The sequence below is a fragment of the Myripristis murdjan genome, chromosome 13 (genome assembly GCF_902150065.1).
Source record: "Myripristis murdjan chromosome 13, fMyrMur1.1, whole genome shotgun sequence".
Taxonomy (NCBI): Eukaryota; Metazoa; Chordata; class Actinopteri; order Holocentriformes; family Holocentridae; genus Myripristis; species Myripristis murdjan.
In genome coordinates, this window is record NC_043992.1 from 41,251,366 (window position 1) to 41,272,646 (window position 21,281).

The window sequence follows — 21,281 nt, forward strand, 5'->3', positions numbered from 1 at the left end:
GGTTAGATAAGGACTGGGGTTAGACCAGGACTAGGGTTAGACCAGGACTGAGGTTAGACCAGGACTGAGGCTAGACAGGACTGGGGTTAGACCAGGACTGAGGTTAGACCAGGACTGGAGTTAGACCAGGACTGAGGCTAGACCAGGACTGAGGTTAGACCAGGACTAATGTTAGACCAGGTTAGATCAGGACTGGGGTTAGACCAGGACTGAGGTTAGACCAGGACTAGGGTTAGACCAGGACTGGGGTTACCTCTATGTACGGTGTGTCTCCCAGCTGCAGGTTGTTGAACATGGCAGCGTAGTCTCCATTAAGTTTCATCAGGTCGTCATGGTTACCCTGCTCCACTATACTGCCCTCCCTCATCAGGATGACATCATCACAGTCCACCAGGTACTACACATGCACGCACACACACACACACACACACACACACGTGTTACCTGTAGTACTTTTACACACAGGTCAAATTGTGTATTTCGCTCAAGTTTCACATGATTTGTATATTATATTTAAAATAACATCTCATGGCCTGACTGGGCCCGGGCCAAGCCATCGGGCTCAAAACTGCAGCCAAAAAAAATATATTTCACATTTTCTTAATAATGTAAATAAATAAGCCGTGAGCTGCTGCTACACACACAATCAGTTTTGCGCTGTATCAGGCTGTGCACAGTGCACTTCACTGCAGCATGTAATAAACCATTTAATTATTCCTCTTCTTTTTTTTAAGTGGCTTATATTCACTGATGGGAAAATTATGGGCCAATCAGAGGTCTGTTTTCTTCTCACAGACACATAAGCCTGATCTTTGTAAACACAGCTCGCCCTCTGGCAAACACAGGGACTGCAGGTGAAAACGTCTGGCAAATTTACATGAGGGAGTCGAGTGCTCAGGATACTTCATGTGCATCGTCCCTTCTTAAATACATAAACATAAACATCATCAGCGTACATACGACACTGTTGATCTAGCAGGTAGAAACCTCCAGCCTGGGTTACTGTTCTGATGTCAGCTGGTTTCCACAGCTGCACCTGCAACAGTTTGCTGAGTACCTGGGAGCATGATGCCCTGCTCAGAGGCACACGGGCAGCCCGGTCAGCAGGTGACCTCTCACCTGCAGCTGGTGGGTGACGAAGATGACGGTTTTGTGGCGCAGCCGCCTCCTGATGGCGTTGTTGAAGATGTGGTTGCTGACGTGGGCGTCGAGCGCGCTGAGCGGGTCGTCCAGGATGTAGACGTCCCGGTCGCTGTAGAGGGCGCGGGCCAAGCTGATTCGCTGGCGCTGCCCGCCGCTCAGGTTGGCACCGCGCTCCCCGATCTGATGGGGTGGAAGGATGAGAGCATCGTCAGAGAACTGAGCTGAGGACTTGAACCTGTGGCCATTACACAGCAACGATCTGCACCTCTATTAAATCTATATCTGTCTGCTGTAAGTCTGTCTGCTGTAAGTCTATCCAAGAGTCCTTAATGACCTCTGACCCTGACAAATTCTGGGCAATAAAGACTTTAGGGCCATAATGAGTTCTTAACGGGTCCTGGACCATAACAAGTCGTAGGCCTTAACGAGTCCTGGACCTTAACGAGTCGTAGGCCTTAACGAGTCCTGGACCTTAACAAGTCATAGGCCCTAATGAGTCCTGGACCTTAACGAGTCGTAGACCTTAACGAGTTGTAGGCCTTAACAAGTTGTAAGCCTTAACGAGTCATAGGCCTTAACGAGTCATAGGCCTTAACAAGTCGTAGGCCTTAACGAGTCCTGGACCTTAACAAGTCGTAGACCTTAACGAGTTGTAGGCCTTAACGAGTTATAGGCCTTAACGAGTCCTGGACCTTAACAAGTCGTAGGCCCTAATGAGTCCTGGACCTTAACAAGTCATAGACCTTAATGAGTTGTAGGCCTTAACGAGTCCTGGACCTTAACAAGTCATAGGCCTGAACGCGTCCTGGACCTTAATGAGTCGTAGACCTTAACGAGTTGTAGGCCTTGACGAGTCATAGGCCTTAACGAGTTGTAGGCCTTAACGAGTGGTAGGCCTTAACAAGTCCTGGACCTTAACGAGTCGTAGACCTTAACGAGTCTTAGTTTCACTGGTAGTAGTCAGTGATTACAGTTACAGTGTTGTGTACCTTAAAACTGAACTGAACAGTAAGAATAACAGTGGTCAACGAGGGGGCGGGGCTTTCAGCTTAGCTACTAACAGTATAAACAACATTCCCACATGAAAAGTACAAACAGGAAGTGATGTCACCTCAGTGAGGTCAGCGTTGGGCAGCAGGGCGAGGTCTGGTCTGAGGCAGCAGGCACTCAGCACCGACTGATACCTGCAGAGAGCGACGGGGAGACAGGAAGTTATCCTCCACTCCAACGACAGCGGACTGGACAAATTTAAACACGACTAAAAGCCTTTGCTCACCAAGTCCGTATTTCTTGTATCTGTTTTTCTAATCCGTCATCTGATAAAAGTCGTTACGCACACACACGCTGAGTCTGATGTGTATTGTTATGTTTTATTCTCATTTTTTTCAGCCTCAGTGTTTCCACTCTGTGCTGGAGATCCCAGTAGGTCCAGTTGTGTGATGGTTGAACTGCCACACTGCCCAGTTTGTGCGTGCACCTCGTTTACACCTCGTTGAAAGTCTGTTAAATTGTTCCATCGATTTATTACGCTTGCTGCGAAAAAAAATGCAGAAAATTCAACCTGTTCTGAAAACTCGACAATTTCTGATGAATAATACAGACTTGGTGTGCAAAGAAAGGGACAGATATCATCTTTCATACCACTCAGGTGTGATTTGGGTGGTTTAAGTTTCAAACTCTGAGCCAATCAGAGTGGAGGTTTCGTTAGGGCTCGTTATCTCATGTTTTACAGGGAGGATTTCTCCAGACAGCTGCTGTCATTACAAACTGAGACTGAGAAAAAAACAAACCAGGGTTCACTCTCACTGGCTGGCCTGCTTCCTCTCACCTGTCTCCCTTTCGCCTGTCTCCCTCTCACCTGTCTTCCTGGTACTCCAGTCCAAACAGGATGTTGTCTCTCAGCGTGGCGTTCAGGATCCAGGCCTGCTGAGCCACGTAGGCGAAGTCTCCTCGAACATCAACACTTCCCTCCAACAGAGTCATCTGCAAACACAACACAGGGTGCAGGTCAGTGCTGTGTCCAGCGGGGGCAGCACTGAGCTAAACAGCCTGCAGGTCAGTGTTGTGTCCAGCGGGGGCAGCACTGAGCTAAACAGCCTGCAGGTCAGTGTTGTGTCCAGCGGGGGCAGCACTGAGCTAAACAGCCTGCAGGTCAGTGTTGTGTCCAGCGGGGGCAGCACTGAGCTAAACAGCCTGCAGGTCAGTGCTGTGTCCAGCGGGGGCAGCACTGAGCTAAACAGCCTGCAGGTCAGTGCTGTGTCCAGCGGGGGCAGCACTTACAGGTGGACCATCTCCGTGTGTGGACTAAAGCTGGATATACTCCCTTCTAGAATTATTATAAGTACTGTATTATCTTGTGAGCTCACCTGTCCTAAGATGGCGGAGATCAGGGAGGTTTTCCCACTGCCAACACTGCCACACACACCGACCAGCTTCCCCTGGACACACACACACACACACACACACACACACACACACAGGTTTAATAACTGATGTTAACACAACAAAAATAAAAGCTCCTCCAGGTTGTAACTAGAGTTGACAGATACTGGATTTCTGGCACTGATATTGATATTAATATATTGATACTTAGCAGTAATAAAAAATCTGTTGGTTTACACAGAAGAACACACATTTGTAACGAGGAAGCCTCACACTTGGCAGCCGGCCGTGGGACAGGGCCTCATATGTTCCAGCTGAACCTGTTAGCACTCAGCACCATCTGTTGACAGCGCCGCTTTAACCCGGCTCCGCCGCTTTAACCCGGCTCCGCCGCTTTAACCCGGCTCCGCCGCTTTAACCCGGCTCCGCCGCTTTTCAGCAGACAGCATGACATGAAAACACTTTACTGTCTCTAATTTCTTTTGGCTTATTTTCATTTTCCGACTGTGGTTAAATATACGACAGCGTAAGAGAGAAAACAGTGAGGCTGCATCAGAACTGTGTGTTTTTTCATCTGGGATGCAGGACTATCCGGGACACACACACACACACACACACACACACACACACACACACACACACGTGCGTGCAGTAAAAGCAGTGGCAGGTGTATGTAGCTCCACCTGCTGGATGGTCAGGGTGATGCAGTGCAGGCTGCTCTGCAGGTGCTGGCTGACGGGGCGGAGGCGCTCTCTCTGCTCCTCCTCCTCCTCCTCCTCCTCCGGGCTGGTGGCTGCGTCTCCTCGTCCTCTCAGCAGGGAGCCGATCACCTCCTCCTGCTCCTCTCTGTCTCTGCACCTGAAGGCAACCAAACACCCGCTGACACACGTCTTCTTCTTTATCCAGAGAGGACAAACTCAGCGGCCTGCTGCAGCTAGCTCTCAGCATGCTACCTGCGTTAGCCGCATTAGCACATTAGCCGCGCATTAGCACATTAGCCGCATTAGTGCGTTAGCCGCATTAGTGCACTAGCCGCGTTAGCACATTAGCGCACTACCCGCGTTAGCACATTAGCCGTGTTAGCACATTAGCCATGTTAGCACATTAGCCGTGTTAGCACACTAGCACATTAGCCATGTCAGCACATTAGCCGTGTTAGCACATTAGCCACATTAGCACATTAGCCACGTTAGCACATTAGCCACGTTAGCACATTAGCCACGTTAGCAGCAGAACAGGGTGAATGCACAGGAGGCACAGAGGCTGAACTGTCGACTCATACTCAAAACTGTTACAGTGTTACAGGCTAGGGGTGTGTGTGTGTGTGTGTGTGTGTGTGTGTGTCAGGTTTGGTCAACCTCATGATGATAGCATCTCTTATTAGCAATGCTATCATCACTAGCCGAGCTAACGCTACAGACCCACAGCGTGAACACAAGCAGCCACTTTCCAGTAGAAACACACGAAAAGCAAATAATGAGCTGGTTAGCATGGTTAGTGTTAGCGGCTTCAAAGGAAACCAGTGCTAATCAGCTGTTTTCAGGCTCGCTAACAGAGAAGCTAGCAGACAGAGGCTAACAGAGAAGCTAACAGAGAAGCTAGCAGACAGAGGCTAACAGAGAAGCTAGCAGACAGAGGCTAACAGAGAAGCTAACAGAGAAGCTAGCAGACAGGGGCTAACAGAGAAGCTAACAGAGAAGCTAGCAGACAGAAGCTAGCAGAGAAGCTAACAGAGAAGCTAGCAGACAGAGGCAAACAGAGAAGCTAGCAGACAGAAGCTAACAGAGAAGCTAACAGAGAAGCTAGCAGACAGAAGCTAACAGAGAAGCTAACAGGTGATGTCAGTGAGTTTCTGTTGTGTTTCTGACATGCTGTGACAGCATGAATATTATTTACTCCTCCGATGATGAAGCATGAATGATGGGAGTGACCTGTCCCGGTGCCGGTGTCTGCTGGCCGGCTGGACCGACGGGCTGGGCTGGGCGCTCTGACCCCCCCCCCTCCCACGCCAGGCTGGCACCATGCATCTCCACGGCAACCTGGGGGTTGCTAGGCAACGTCCGTATACCATCCACCTCCGGTAACAAGAACAGACTCTGGAGAGAGAGAGAGAGAACAGAGAGTACATATATATATACACACACACACACACACACACACACACACACACACACACACACACACACACATACATACATACATTAAGTATTTAAATTTGCTCTATGTACCGATTTCTTGTTCCATATGTAATGTCTGCTTTGGCAATGCAAATACCTGTTTAATTTGAATTTGAGAAAGAGGAGAAAGAACTGGAGGGAGAGACAGATACAGACAAAGAGACAAGCAGAGAGAGACAGAGAGACAGGCAGAGAGAGAGAGAGAGACAGAGACAGACAGACAGGCAGACAGAGAGACAGGCAGAGGAATGTGTGTGTTGTGAAAGTGAATCCAACTGGTTTGGCTGGAGTTTCCTCAGATGGGGATTCAGCTATGTGTTTCTGCTCACTCAGCACATTCCCTCCGTCCATTCATCCATTCATTTATCCATCTATTCATCCATTCATTTATCCATCTATTCATCCATTCTGTCCGTCGCTCCGTCCGTCCGTCCAGCCGCCTGCAGAGCTGAGCCTCCACAACAAACCTCCTCATCACCCAACCCTCTCCTGCTCTGTTTGTGCTCATTGATCACATCTACCTGTCTCACATCTTCACACAGACAGACAGGCAGGCAGACAGACAGACAGACAGACAGGCAGACAGACAGACAGACAGACAGACAGACAGGCAGAGAGACAGACAGACAGACCTTGAATCTCTCCATGGCCACGGCGGCCTCAGACAGGGACTTGACGGAGAAGGGCGTGACCTTCAGGGCGAAGGTCATGGCGTTGAACACCGTCACCACAGTGAACGCCTGCAGGGAGACAGGAAGTCACCCAGATCAGCTGACTGGCAGATCATGAGAGCGTAAACAACAACAACAACAACAACAACAACAACATGGACCTGGAAACTCAAACCACTGGGATCCTGTCATTAGCGGTTAGCTATAGCCTGCTGCGATGCTAACAGGTAGCTAACCAGCCAACAGAAATTCAGAGTCCAGTAACAGCGATGCGGCGCCGACACGTGAAACACTACAACAAAGTTCTGATTGTGTTTTATCAATTTGATACCTGAGCGGCTGTTAGGTCGTATCCTAGCAACATGTGGGCAGAGAATGTTGCCACACTGGCGATCACCACGACGATGGGAGCCACGCCCACGGTGACGCTTTGGAAGTAACCGGTCCGTTCCAGAATCTTCCGCTCCTCCTCCCGGATCCCTGAGGAAAGAAAACGCCACAACTTCACACGCACGTACAAACTGATGTGTAATATTTTTCCTAGGATGTCAACGGCGTTCATTTCATTGCCATCCTAGGAAAGGAAAACTGGCTGCTGGCGGTTAGCTTATCCAGGGAGGAGGGGCCAACTGTGAATGTTGTGTTTACAAACTACAACGACAAATCCTGCTCATTTTGACGTCAAATTTTATGTGAATTATAGGAAGTTTTGCAAATTTCCAGCGTTTCCATACAGGTTTTCTTCTGTGCAAACTGAAAATTCTGCTAAAACACCCGGTGGATGGAAGCCTCGCTACTGACAGCCAAAGCCACCAGGTGCACCGGCGTCTGGTGACGTCGTGCTCCTCCTCCGCCGTGGCCCGGCGGCTGAACGGTTTGTTTTTGGCGTGTTTGTGCAGAGCGCTCGCTCAGGGGGTACGCACGCCGGACGTCCTGCGAGAAGGCCTTGACCCAGGCGTACATCTTGATGAACTTGATGTAGCTCAGGATCTCGTTCATCTTCTGCACCCGTCTGTCCGTTATGGCCACGCCCTTCCTCCTGAAGTAGGCCGTCAGCCTGGAGCTGAACATCTGAGCAGCAGACAGACAGACAGACAGACAGAGAGACAGACAGACAGAGCGCTGGTCAGTCGATAGAAAAACAGAATGATGGTTGCAGATTTTGGAGGCCGTTGGAGGTTCGGTGCCTTGGTCACTTCAGGGCTGGGACAATGTGTTCATCTCCAGATTCGGTACTATCGCGATACTTGGGTGCTAATATTCTACAAATATTGTGATTCAATATTAGAATTATTGAATTTTTTGTTTTTTTGAATCCTCCTCTAGTTTGTGTCTGTAAAGTCTGAAGAGACTCAGGGTTCATTTTGGCAGCAAATTCTGATTTAGTCTCAGTCTTTTGAATAACACACCATTTAGTTTTAGTCATATTTTAGTCATCTGAAATCTTTTAGTCTTAGTCTAGTTTTACTTGACTAAATATCATAAGAGTTTTAGTCTTAGTCTAGTCTTAAGTCTTTTAGTCTTAGTCTAGTTTTAGTAGACCAAATATTAGCAGATTTTAGTCGATTAAATGTTTCTACAGAATTTCCAGTCATTGGAAGTATCCATCAGTCTGACATGGAATGGTATTAAGGTCTGAATATGCAGTACAGACTCAGATTTAATTGTTGGAATACAAAACATGTCTCGTCGTCTGCCGCTTATCCGGGGCCGGGTCGCGGGGGCAGCGGTCTAAGCTGAGACACCCAGACTTCCCTCTCCCCAGACACTTCCGCCAGCTCCTCGGGAGGGACATCAAGGCGTCCCCAGGCCAGCCGAGAGACATAGTCCCTCCAGCGTGTCCTGGGTCTTCCCCGGGGCCTCCTCCCGGTGGGGCATGCCTGGAACACCTCCCCAGGGAGGCGTCCAGGGGGCATCCGGAACAGATGCCCGAGCCACCTCAACTGGTTCCTCTCGATGCGGAGGAGCAGCGGCTCTACTCCGAGTTCCTCCTGGGTGACCGAACTCCTCACCCTATCTCTAAGGGAGCGCCCGGCCACCCTGCGAAGGAAACTCATTTTGGCCGCTTGTATCCGCGATCTTGTCCTTTCGGTCATTACCCAAAGCTCATGACCATAAGTGAAGGTAGGAACGTAGATTGACTGGTAAATCGAGAGCTTCGCCTTTCGGCTCAGCTCCTTCTTCACCACGACAGATCGGTACACCGAGCGCATCACTGCGGAGGCCGCAGTGATCCGTCTGTCAATCTCACGCTCCATCCTTCCCTCACTCGTGAACAAGACCCCGAGATACTTGAACTCCTCCACTTGAGGCAGGACTTCTCCACCAAGGGCATGCCAACCTTTTCTGGTTGAGAACCATGGCCTCGGACTTGGAGGTGCTGATTCTCATCCCAGCTGCTTCACACTCGGCTGCGAACCGCCCCAGTGCCTGCTGAAGGTCCTGCCTCAAAGGAGCCAACAAGACAACATCATCTGCGAAAAGCAGTGATGAAATCCTGTGACTCCCGAACAGGACTCCCTCCGGCCCCCGGCTGCACCTAGAAATTCTGTCCAAGCTCCTGCTCCGGTCGTACAGGGACTGAACAGCCCTTAGCAAAGGGCCTTGGACCCCATACTCCCGGAGCACCCCCCACAGGGTACCACAGGGGACACGGTCGAATGCCTTCTCCAGATCCACAAAGCACATGTGGACTGGTTGGGCAAACTCCCATGAACCCTCGAGCACCCTCCGGAGGGTATAGAGCTGGTCCAGTGTTCCACGGCCGGGACGAAAACCGCATTGTTCCTCCTGGATCCGAGGTTCGACTATCGACCGGATCCTCCTCTCCAGTACCCTGGCGTAGACCTTCCCGGGTAGGCTGAGAAGTGTGATCCCCCCTATAGTTGGAACACACCCTCTGGTCCCCCTTTTTAAAAAGAGGGACCACCACCCCGGTCTGCCACTCCAGAGGCACTGTCCCCAACCGCCACGCGATGTTGCAGAGGCGTGTCAGCCAAGACAGCCCCACAACATCCAAAGACTTGAGATACTCAGGGCGGATGTCATCCACCCCCGCTGCCCTGCCACTGAGGAGCTTATGAACCACCCCAGTGACCTCAGCTTGGGTGATGGACGATTCCACCTCTGGGTCCTCAGCCTCTGCTTCCTCAACGGAAGACGTGATCAGTAGCGGTTTTAGGCACGGGCGAAGCGGGCATCCGCCCGGGGCGGCATATTTTCATGTCACGTGGGGGGCGGCATGAGCGCAAAAAAAAAAAAAAAAAAAAAAAAAAAAAATCATCCTCGCTGCAAAGCAGTTTTCTATTACCGTATTCATCTGAATATAAGACAATATTTTTTTCCACTGAAAATGCCCTGAAAAAACGCCCTCGTCTAATATTGGGGTCTAAGCAAATACACATGTATTGTGCTTGCATATAAACCAGTAGGTAGGCTCGCCTGATGCCGCGATTACCGGCGAATGGCCGCATTGCGCAGTCAATAATCAACCATGTTGTCTGTGTCATTGTCCGTTGTGCTGCTGCAGCCGCGTATGAACAAAAGTTGATTTATAATGAGAGGATGGCAGTCTGTGTGTGCTGCTAACCTGTCAGATCCGACAGACCTGACCAGGTGGGCGCGGCCTGTAAGCATCAAGCCGGTGCCGTGGCCGGCCCGCCTGATGCTGACCGGTGGCTTTTTTTTATACAAACAACATTTTGTCCATATAAAAAGTATTTTTCCAAAAAAGGTATTTGTGCAGGTGTTGCTAGGTCACAACTATGTGACCTTCTTCTTTCTCCTCCTGTGACTGTGGATCTGCTGCTGCCTTTACCTGCTGCTCTGCACTTGTTGCTCTGCACAGATCAACCTGCCCTCAGAATATTCACTCTGATTGGATTTCTTCTGAACTCGTCCCACAGAAAGGGCAGTTCTGTCTGGATCTCTTCTCGTTCGTCCCTCCCTAACATTTTCCTCTCGTTTTTATTCGTCGACTAAAGTGTCAGTTATATTTCGTCACAGTCTTCGTCGTCATATGTGACTTTTTATTTAGTTTTTGTCTGTGAAAAAGGTTCGTTGACCAATATTTTTCGTCGCAGTCTTTGTCAACGAAATGAACACTGATGAGGCTGTGATTCTCCTAGAGGTTACTAGAGGTCATTTTCTACAGCGACGTCCAGTTTGACAAAATGCTCTGCCTGCAGTGAAATGGCTGCTATGGGGGCCAACATAATCACACATGAATCAAATGTGGCTCATTGAATCCACAAGAGTCTCAGCTTTCCAGTCAAAGCTGAGTCAAGGGGCCTGCTGGAAACAGACGAGCTAGTTTCTCCTTCGCCACGTCTTTCAATCAGTTCAGTAAAAAAAATTGCGATACTTAAGTGAATCAATTTTTCCCCCACCCCTACTGACCATGGTTGGGTAGAAGAGGATGAAGACGGCGGACCCCAGCAACGAGGTCGGTCCCAGGATGAAGAGGTTGTAGGCCACGCCCAGCACCGCCACCAGGGGCCCGCCCGCCAACAGACTGCCCACCGCCGCCGCGTCAAACATCCGCTGGCCGTCACTGGAACACATGTTGACCAGCTGGATGGACACAGAAACTACACCGTTAGACTGGACACCACCGAAATCAATCAATCAATCAATCAATCAGCCTTTAATTGTTTTATTCATTTGCAGTGATCAGGGGCTGCGCTCCTAATTTCATTTTACTTTTCAGGTTTTTGACACCAAGTCAAAGCATGAATTTTTCTGTGGAGCCTGTGCAGGACAGGTGGAGCCTGGATCACAGCGCTTTGGCTTTTGCGAAAACAGAAAAACAATCACAGCTTTTCTTTGTGTTAGTTTGTTCCGACCTCAAACCGCCGAGCGCTCTGAGGAGGGAAACGGGAAGCTGCAGGTGTCAAAATGTGAAATGCGAGCGTCACCTGGCCCACAGACTTGTCCCGGACGCTGCGCAGCCGCAGGATCTTCTGGAAGGCCATGGCCAGGATGGCTCCTCTCAGCCGGCTGCCCGTCCTGTAGTTGAGCGCCCAGGTGAGCGCCAGCGACCAGGAGCGCACCACCTCTGTGGCCAGGAGGCCCAAGACCAGCAGGAGGCCGTACGGCAGGTCCGGCTCCCCCTGCTGGGTGTACTCCAGCAGACGCTTCACCACGAAGGCCTGAGGGTGGAGGAGGAGGAGGAAGAGGAAGAGAGGGAAGGTGGACAGTGGGCGGGGCAAAAAGGTGCAGAGATCATGACTGACAGGACTACTAACAAATCAGTGAATCAGCACCCACTTCCCCCGTAAGTCGGGGTGACAGACAGCAGATTTGAATGTGATTGATGATAATCACTGACACACACACACTCACACACACACCAACGCTGAGCTCAGCCAAAAAAGAAAAAAAAAACAGCCCATATATCCAGAGAAGACACGTGAAAGAGACGAGCACAGCAGCAGATCACATGGAGACGCCTGCAGGTGAATCAGCTGAGCAGAGAAGAACGCAGCAGTCAGGTAAAAAACATCATAGGAAGCTGCTCGTCTGATGAGTTTAGGAAAGTCCCTGCATTTGCATTTCTACACAGATTTTGTGGCTCTTGGCTGATAGAGGCCTCCGAGCACAAGATTTCTGCCTCTTTCCAGGTACGGGACGTTTACCAAGCCGGCTGCAGACAGACCCAAGTCAGGTTTAAGACAGGCCTCTTGGGATTGTTTGTTTTTCCAGATGGGGAACATGAAGGACCAGGAGGGTTTTCTCCTGACCGAGGCGGAGGAGGAGGCACGGTGAAAACGTTTGGTCATGTTCATGAACTGAAATCAGACGGTGAAGTCAGAAAATGTCTGCAGACTAACGTGTCTGAATGTTTGTTGTTAAGCTGCAGGATGCACATGTTTGTTTATTGTGTGTCTGCAGGACGTCCTGACATCCTGGTGGGTATGAACCTGATACACACAAATGTCTCAAAAACTCTAAAACAAAGTGAACACCTGAACGCAGCATGACACGGGACAGGGAACTCTCAGAGCGGCTCTGGGCACGACTCAGGTGTCTTTTCCCCATCCAGACAGTGATGGTGGCCTCCATAGGGGGCGCCGGCGAGCGTCCGCTCTGCTTGTCCCACACACAGGGACGCTGCTTCACCTCAGGGAGCTCAGATGGAGTCCTGATCTGCTCGGGAGCTTTCACTCCGTCTCCTTCCTTCTTACCTGGAGAATCCTCCATTAGAACAGCAGCCCACCAAGGTGGGACACACCTGGCTGTTAAAGGGGACGGGAGACGGCCTCTGATTGGTTCACTGCAGGTTACGCCCAAAACACAGCCAGGATTCATGAAGAGACTCAGGACAAGCCTTTAGAGCCAGGAGCCTGGAGCTAACAGACTTTAGTCCAGCAGCTCAGAGCGACAGAACAGAGCATCAGCAGTGGCTGCTGCATCGCATAATGGTTGGTTGTACTGGTTTTAGTGGTGCTGGACTCACCGGGCCACTGAAGCCGGCCAGCTGGGTGACGGTGAGGCAGAGGAAGGAGAGCAGCAGGCGAGTCCGACAGAACGACCAGACCGCAGAATACAGCGACGCCTCAACGCCTCGCGACTTCAACTGCTCCTCCCACAGAGCTGCCAGCCTGCACACACACACACACACCACACACACACACACACACACACACACACACACACAGTCAGAGAAAAGTCAGAGCTGAAAGTCTTTCTCTGAATTTAAAGGCAGAATACGTCGTTTCAAAGGGACACTCGTTCAATTTCTTTCAAAAACACCGGAAAACCAGAAAGCAAGGAATTACTAGAAGTTACAAGAAAATAACCTGAAAATATTTTTTTAAAAAAAGAAGGAAATGACCTGAAATTAAGAAAGAAAACAAAGGACTGAAAATTAGCCAGACAAGAAAACATTTTCTGCTGTAATATAATTTTAAAGGTAATATCATAAGAATCATAAATCGAGTGTTCCTGACACTTTCCTTAGGTATAGAATAATTAATTTTTATAATTTTTTTTATAATAATAATTTTCTCTTTTTTCCAAGTAATTTTCTTTCTCTGTTTTTCTTTTTGTCTTTTTTTAAGCTCATTTCTTGCAAATGTTTGGGTCATGTCCTGCCTTTTTTCCTGTCTGTTTGAAAGAAATCACACCAACGCTATTCTCTGGAGCTAAACCCACCTGTGTCTGTTGGCATGGCAACTCTCCTGCGATGACACGGGCCAGATGTCATCCAATAGGAGCTGCCCTTTCCTGTGGGCGTGTACCGCCAGCGGCGTCAGCCAATGAAACGTCATGAAGGAGAAAAGACCCGCGTTGTCGACAGGATGCTGAAACCTGAGGACAGAAAGCAGCTGAGTGTGTGTGTGTGTGTGTGTGTGTGTGTGTGTGTGTGTGCGTGTGTGTGTGTGTGTGTGTGCGTGTGTGTGTTTGTGTGTGTGTGTGTGTGTGTGTGTGTGTGTGTGTGTGTGTGTGTGTGTTTGTGTGTGTGTGTGTGTGTGTGTGTGTTTGTGTGCGTCTTACGTGTTAGTATCTCTGCTTGGTGTGTTTTGGCTCCTAGCTCCGCCCTCCTCCAACTCTTTAACATGGACAACAGCTGATCCATCTGCATGCAGACCCAACGCACTCTGACACACACACACACACACACACACACACACACACACACACACACACACACACACACACACACACACGTTAAAGGATCCCAGTGATTCTGCATGTTTAGGGCTCATTCCAGTTTTCCATCAGCCCAATAAAGTCCTCCACATGAGTTTTCCTAAAAGCAGCAGCACTGTTGGCTTTTCAGGACTTTTTCACACTGAAACGCTCCCTCCTTACAGTGTGTTGTGGTGTGTGTGAGTGTGTTGTGGTGTGTGTGAGTGTGTGAGTGAGTGAGTGTGTTGCTGCTCTGAGGCCGGGGAGCTGACGGGACCGTCCTGCTAAACGCCGACAGGGTTCATCTTGTTAAGGATCACGGCGAAAAGCATTTAGACACATTTTATTTATAACTCAGATCACACGCACACACACACGTACACACACACACACACACACACAGTCTGGACCGAGACAGGTTGTTGACTGCTGAGTCTCTCTCTCTCTCTCTCTCTCTCTCCCTCTCTCTCTCTTTGTTTGTCGTTACATTAAATTTGTGTTCAATATGGAAAACTGGAAGTGAATCTCCATGTGACTGAACAGACTGCAGCATGACCAGCTGTGTGTGTGTGTGAGTGTGTGTGTGTGTGTGTGTGTGTGTGTGAGTGTGTGAGTGTGTGTGTGTGTGTACTGTACTTCCGTGTTCAGTGTCAGCTGGTTGCATCATGTGTTCTGTATGTTAGAACTGAAGAATTGTTTTCCAATTCAGTTTTGAAAAAAAGTTTTGTTTTGTCCCTAAAGTGTAAAATGTAAATGATCCAGTGGGTAAAAGTGTTTTGAAGCTCAGCATTAAGAAGCTGCAACACCAAACTACAACATGATGCTACAACAAAACTACAACATGAAGCTACAACAAAACTAGAACATGAAGCTACAACATGAAGCTGCAACAGAACTATAACATGAAGCTGCAACAAAACTACAACATGAAGCTACAACAAAACTACAACATGAAGCTACAACAAAACTACAACATGAAGCTACAACATGAAGCTGCAACATGAAGCTACAACAAAACTACAACATGAAGCTACAACATGAAGCTACAACAAAAATACAACATGAAGCTACAACATGAAGCTACAACAAAACTACAACATGAAGCTTCAACAAAACTACAACATGAAGCTACAACATGAAGCTACAACATGAAGCTACAACATGAAGCTACAACAAAACTACAACATGAAGCTACAACAAAACTACAACATGAAGCTACAACATGAAGCTACAACAAAACTACAACATGAGGCTACAACAAAACTACAACATGAAGCTACAACATGAAGCTACAACAAAACTACAACATGAAGCTACAACAAAACTACAACATGAAGCTTCAACAAAACTACAACATGAAGTTACAACATGAAGCTACAACATGAAGCTACAACATGAAGCTACAACAAAACTACAACATGAAGCTACAACAAAACTACAACATGAAGCTACAACATGAAGCTACAACATGAAGCTACAACAAAACTACAACATGAAGCTACAACATGAAGCTACAACAAAACTATAACATGAAGCTACAACATGAAGCTACAACAAAACTACAACATGAGGCTACAACAAAACTACAACATGAAGCTACAACATGAAGCTACAACAAAACTATAACATGAAGCTACAACATGAAGCTACAACAAAACTACAACATGAGGCTACAACAAAACTACAACATGAAGCTACAACATGAAGCTGCAACAAAACTACAACATGAAGCTACAACAAAACTACAACATGAAGCTACAACAAAACTACAACATGAAGCTACAACATGAAGCTACAACAAAACTATAACATGAAGCTACAACAAAACTACAACATGAAGCTACAACATGAAGCTGCAACAAAACTACAACATGAAGCTACAACAAAACTACAACATGAAGCTACAACATGAAGCTGCAACAAAACTACAACATGAAACTACAACAAAACTACAACATGAAGCTGCAACAAAACTACAACATGAAGCTACAACATGAAGCTACAACAAAACTACAACATGAAGCTACAACATGAAGCTACAACAAAACTACAACATGAAGCTGCAACATGAAGCTACAACAAAACTACAACATGAAGCTACAACATGAAGCTACAACAAAACTACAACATGAAGCTACAACAAAACTACAACATGAAGCTACAACATGAAGCTACAACAAAACTACAACATGAAGCTGCAACACCAAACTACGACATGAAGCTACAACATGAAGCTACAACAAAACTACAACATGAAGCTACAACATGAAGCTACAACAAAACTACAACATGAAGCTGCAACATGAAGCTACAACAAAACTACAACATGAAGCTACAAAATGAAGCTGCAATAAAACTACAACATGAAGCTACAACAAAACTACAACATGAAGCTACAAAATGAAGCTGCAATAAAACTACAACATGAAGCTACAACAAAACTACAACATGAAGCTACAACAAAACTACAACATGAAGCTGTAACACCAAACTACAACATGTTTGTTGAACAGTCAGCTCCCTCGGCACAGTCGGCCTGGCGGCTCACAACACGTGCTCGTATGTGTTGTTTCTTACATGTAGGCGTCTCCACAGGGATCGTACACACATGGCTGGAACATCAGAATATCATACGTTTGAAAAAAAAAAAAAAAAGAAATACAACAGACAGGTTTGTGGGTGAAGCAGTCGGTGCAGCCACACAGACGCTGCAAAGGTCTCCTTCTGTCATCCAGCCTCTCCTCCGTGCTCACATCTGGGTTTTCTTCCAACAAGGTCAAAATTCTACCAGTGGGATGAGATAATCTGAGATAATCCCACTTGTGTCCAACGCTAATCAACTTATTTCAGGAATTTTCTTGAATCAAGGGTCATTTTCTTGATCCTGGTGGCTGATCTGATTTCAACACGTTTCTGCTTGGTTCCTGTTTTCAGTGAACGTCCTCAAGTCAGGGTTTAGAGTCATGTGACCCTCTAATCACCTGCCAGCTCCTATATACAAATGACATGACAGCCATTTCTCCTGGCGCTCCGATGGAGGCCAGTGGGCGGGAACATTCGCCTGCTGGTTGATATGGACCGAGCAAACTGGGACTGAAACTGAGATTAGTGTGCGCGTTCAGCGCTGCATTGGAAACACGGGATTATCTCATCACACTGACAGACAAGATTTCAGCACTGAAGATGAGACTGAGAGAAGGCTGTTTTGATGCTGATGGGAAATGAGTAAACACACTGAGCTTGCTGTTCTCTTTGCAGCGTGCTGTGTTTGGTGGTTTGGCGCGGCGGCGCGGCGGCGCGGCCTCCGGTCGCTGCGTGGCTGCAGGTGAGCGCCGCAGACGCTCCGACGCTCCACATCCTCTGTGTGAGCAGATTAACTGGAGCAGCAGCTGGACGCGCTGCTGCTGAGCACGTGCACAGCTCACGTTTCCTGCCTCACGTTGCCTGCTCTCACACACACACACACACACACACACACACTCACACACTCACACACACCGCATCCATTCACACAGCCTGAGCCAATCAGATGCCTCAGTGGCCCCCCCAGCCTCCTGCATCACCAAACCCTGCCAGGCTATTGGCCAGCAGTGCCGCCTGTCTGTCAGAGAGGGGGGAGGGCTCACGTTATGTAAACAAAGCCCTGTGTGTGCGTGTGTGATTGTGTGTGTGTGTGTGCGTGTGTGATTGTGTGTGTGTGTGTGTGTGTGTGTGTGTGTGTGTCTGTTACTGGAACAATTCCTGAATCTATTCTAAATGCTTTAGTGAGCGTTGCTCTGCTGCTGCTCAGTTTGTGATGAGCTGCAGCCACAGCAGGAACAGGCTCCTCACAGGGGGCGGGGCACTGAGGGGGGGCGGGGCATGGGCGGGGGGGGGCTCCAGTGACATCACACTGTGCAGCAGACTGATGCTGGCCGGATGTCATCAATGATTTAAATGGGTTAAATGGGTTAAATGGGTTAAATGGGCTCAGTGGTCAGGTGTCCTACCTGGAGCCTGACCTCCTGCCGGGCGGTGACCTCTGACCCGCTGCAGGGTCGTGACCCCGGGCCGTCCCGTCCGCACTCATGTTCTCTCATCTTCTATAACCAACATGGAGCTGTGACCTTTGACCTTCCTCACCCAGGAAACCCCTGAGAGAGAGACAGACAGAGAGAGAGACAGACAGAGAGAGAGACAGACAGAGACAGACAGACAGACAGACAGACAGACAGACAGACAGATAAACCTTTTCCAAAGCTCTGTCAGCCTGTAGAAAATCATCAGGTTGTGACAGGATATGATGTCATGAGACGGTGGCTTTCAAAGTGAGGTGTGGGGACCCTGAGGGGGTCCTGGAGGAGCCTGCCGGCGGTCCTCCAGCACCCCCTCAGTGTTCAGCAGCTGACAACAAGCTTCTCAAAATCATCCCTTCATATCCGGCAGGCTGAGGCTCTCAGCCGCCTCTCACACTCACTACACACAAGAACATGAATAATGTGATAATCCACATATTTATACATAATCCAGCATAATGCACATACTTTTTTTTTTTTTTTTTTTTTTTTTTTTTACTGCCAGGATTAACGCACACGCAGCATTAATGCACATATTTAGATATTTAGACACTTTTTTTTTTTTTTTTTACAACAAATTTCTAACGCACACATCTTTTGTATTTCTTATTTCTTTTTCTCTTTCTTATAATTTCACTTATGATGATGATAAAGTTTTCTCTCGTGACTCTGAGCGCCGGAGCCAGTCTCCGTGTTGTGATTCTCCTCACACGCAGGCTCGCAGCACGGAGTCCCGGCTCTGACCGAAGCTCCGCCGGGTCTCGGACTCCGGGCAGTCCCGCAGTAAAGGGACATTACACCGATTTAAAGAGCAGCGGAGGCTCACGCGGAGTTATGACAGGATTATAATCTGACAGCAGAAATAAGCGCAGAGATGCTGCCGTGACACAAACACAACCCGCACAGCCACGGCAACGTTACAGCAAGAATACAGGAATACTACAAGAATACTACAGGAATACTACAGCAGTACTACAGGAATACTACAGGAATACTACAGGGATATTACAGGAAGCTGCGGGCTGATGAGTACAGACCCCGCCGTCCTACCTGTCCTCCCGCAGGTCCGCCGCTGGGCTCTCAGCAGCAGCAGGGTAAACAGCTCCTTTATGAAGACCAGCGGGAGCAGCGCAGCCCGCCGCGGTGCATCACGGGAAACCGAGTTCCGCGCGGCTCCGTGCGGCGCGTCGCTGCGCCTCCCGCGGACTACACTTCCCAGAGTGCACCGCGGCCCAGCTGTGGGGGAGAACTCCGTGTTCCCAGAGCCGAGGCTGATGACGCACACGCGAGCACGAGCACGAGCACGAGCACGCGCACGCGCCACCGGGAGAGCAGCGGCAGATGTGTCAGCGGTGCTTTTCAGAATAAAAGTTTTTGTTTGTTTGTTTGTTTTTAATCGTTCCGAGATTGAAAGTACGGCGGCGCGTTAGGGCCAAACAGACAAAGCACGAGGAGCAGCAGAGGAGGAACGATCTGATCCGAGAGGAAAACAACCACCACTCTGAATTTAGAAGAAAAACTAAACTAGAATATTCTCTGGGATTAAAGAGGTACATTTATGAGAAAAACAAAACATCTGGGATTATAAAGTCACAAAATTGCAAGAAAATTAAATCTCATAAAGGTTTTTTCTTTTTTATAAATTAACTTTAATCTCAGAAATAGACCAAATCCCCCATTTTTTTTTTTTTTTAGTGTAATGGCCCTAACACACCGTCTCAGAGACCAAAGTGTTTCATGTGAATATAATAATAATAATAATCTGTTTTTCTAGATCCACACTGACAGGTGAGTATCTTTGTGTCACACTGTGGTTTATAACTCAGTCTACACGTAAACAATATTTTCCCTGAGGCTGAACTGAGTCTCTGACACATGGAAATTACATGAAAAACTACACATAGAGATCATCTATTTTAAATACACACTGTTCTGTGGACATTATGCAGAAATATTTCCTCATACATAAACTCTGCATAAAGGTTAAAAGGTCAAAGGTCTGTGGATTTTCTAAGTAAGTAAGTAAATTTTATTTATAGAGCGCTTTTCACAGCCAGAGGCACAAAGTGCTGTACAATACACAATACAATGGGTAAGAATACCATTTAAATATGAAATACAAAATACCAAGTACTATACATTTTAGTATATTTTGTTTTATTAAACTTACTGGCTGTGCAAAGTTTTTTTCCTCATTAATTTTATTATTGCTGTTATTGTTCTGTGTGATGTGACGAGCTGCTGCTGGAACATAAAACTTCACCAGTTTGGGATCAATACAGTTCATCTCTATTTCCATGACACAGCGAAGGTGAATACTAGACTCTAATTGGTCAGTGATCACCTGCACAGCATTAAGGTGTAGTTCACTTTATTTTTAAATCAAGAACCTGCAGGGATCTGTTTCACAGATTAAAATATTAAACTCAGGAATAAATGATAAAATGTGGCAATCGTTCCTTTTACTTCACAACTGAGACATTAAATCAGATATTGATCATCTGATGTTACAGATTTCAGGTCATACACCACTCACAAAAAGTTAGGGATATTTGGCTTTCGGGTGAAATTTCAGGATGAAGCTAAAATGCATTATAACCTTTACAGGTGAACTTAATGTGACCTTCTGTAAACTTTTGAATGCACATGTCCAACTGTTCAGTGTTTCAGTACTTTTTGCACAAGTTGCTGTTCTCTAACAAGGAGTTTAACGGCAAAATTCACATCAGGTGTTTGATGCTCCAGCTCATCGAGGTCGTATCATTAGGGAACGGCTGCTGGAGACTGGGGTACCTCAGATGGAGTGGCCTGCACTTTCTCAGACCTGAATCCCATAGAAAACCTATGGGATCAGCTGAGTCGCCATGTAGAGGCTCGGAGCTCTGTACCCCAGAACCTCAATGTCCTGAGGGCCGCCCTTCAAGAAGAGTGGGATGCCATGCCTCAGCAGACAATAAGTCGACTTGTGAACAGCATGAGACGTCGCTGTCAAGCTGTAATTGATGCTCAAGGGCACATGACAAGTTATTGACACTGACATTTTTTGTTGTGGTATATCCACCACTGTTGTTGGCTTTTGTTTCAACAAATTGTTGGAGATGAGGAAATCACCAGTGTATGCTTCTACTTTCTACTTTCATGATATAATATCACTGTAGCGTGAACTTTTTACATTTTCCATAAATTTCACCCAAAAGCCGAATATCCCTAACTTTTTGTGA

General features: G+C 47.7%; 2 protein-coding genes across 3 annotated transcripts in view; both read right to left on the bottom strand.

The window, feature by feature from the left end:
* Positions 1–19,179, bottom strand: part of abcc5 (ATP-binding cassette, sub-family C (CFTR/MRP), member 5) — a 31,962-nt gene extending 12,783 nt beyond the window's left edge. Inside the window, exons 1-17 of one of the 2 annotated variants that reach the window (XM_030066534.1) lie at positions 19,111–19,179; positions 17,995–18,138; positions 13,871–13,974; positions 13,529–13,684; positions 12,831–12,975; positions 11,290–11,523; positions 10,772–10,945; positions 7,297–7,444; positions 6,705–6,853; positions 6,335–6,442; positions 5,422–5,621; positions 4,209–4,383; positions 3,510–3,581; positions 3,002–3,126; positions 2,255–2,327; positions 1,120–1,323; positions 254–397 (exon numbers count right to left, since the gene is read on the bottom strand). In XM_030066534.1, coding sequence (XP_029922394.1) covers positions 254–397; positions 1,120–1,323; positions 2,255–2,327; positions 3,002–3,126; positions 3,510–3,581; positions 4,209–4,383; positions 5,422–5,621; positions 6,335–6,442; positions 6,705–6,853; positions 7,297–7,444; positions 10,772–10,945; positions 11,290–11,523; positions 12,831–12,975; positions 13,529–13,684; positions 13,871–13,974; positions 17,995–18,084 — 2,301 coding nt within the window. In that variant the 5' untranslated portion in view covers positions 18,085–18,138; positions 19,111–19,179. The remainder of the gene's footprint in view (positions 1–253; positions 398–1,119; positions 1,324–2,254; positions 2,328–3,001; positions 3,127–3,509; positions 3,582–4,208; positions 4,384–5,421; positions 5,622–6,334; positions 6,443–6,704; positions 6,854–7,296; positions 7,445–10,771; positions 10,946–11,289; positions 11,524–12,830; positions 12,976–13,528; positions 13,685–13,870; positions 13,975–17,994; positions 18,139–19,110) is intronic. The other variant, XM_030066535.1, reaches the window with a different exon arrangement.
* Positions 1–21,281, bottom strand: part of LOC115369788 (NACHT, LRR and PYD domains-containing protein 12-like) — a 322,926-nt gene that overhangs the window by 181,918 nt on the left and 119,727 nt on the right. The gene's annotated exons all lie outside the window — the stretch shown is intronic.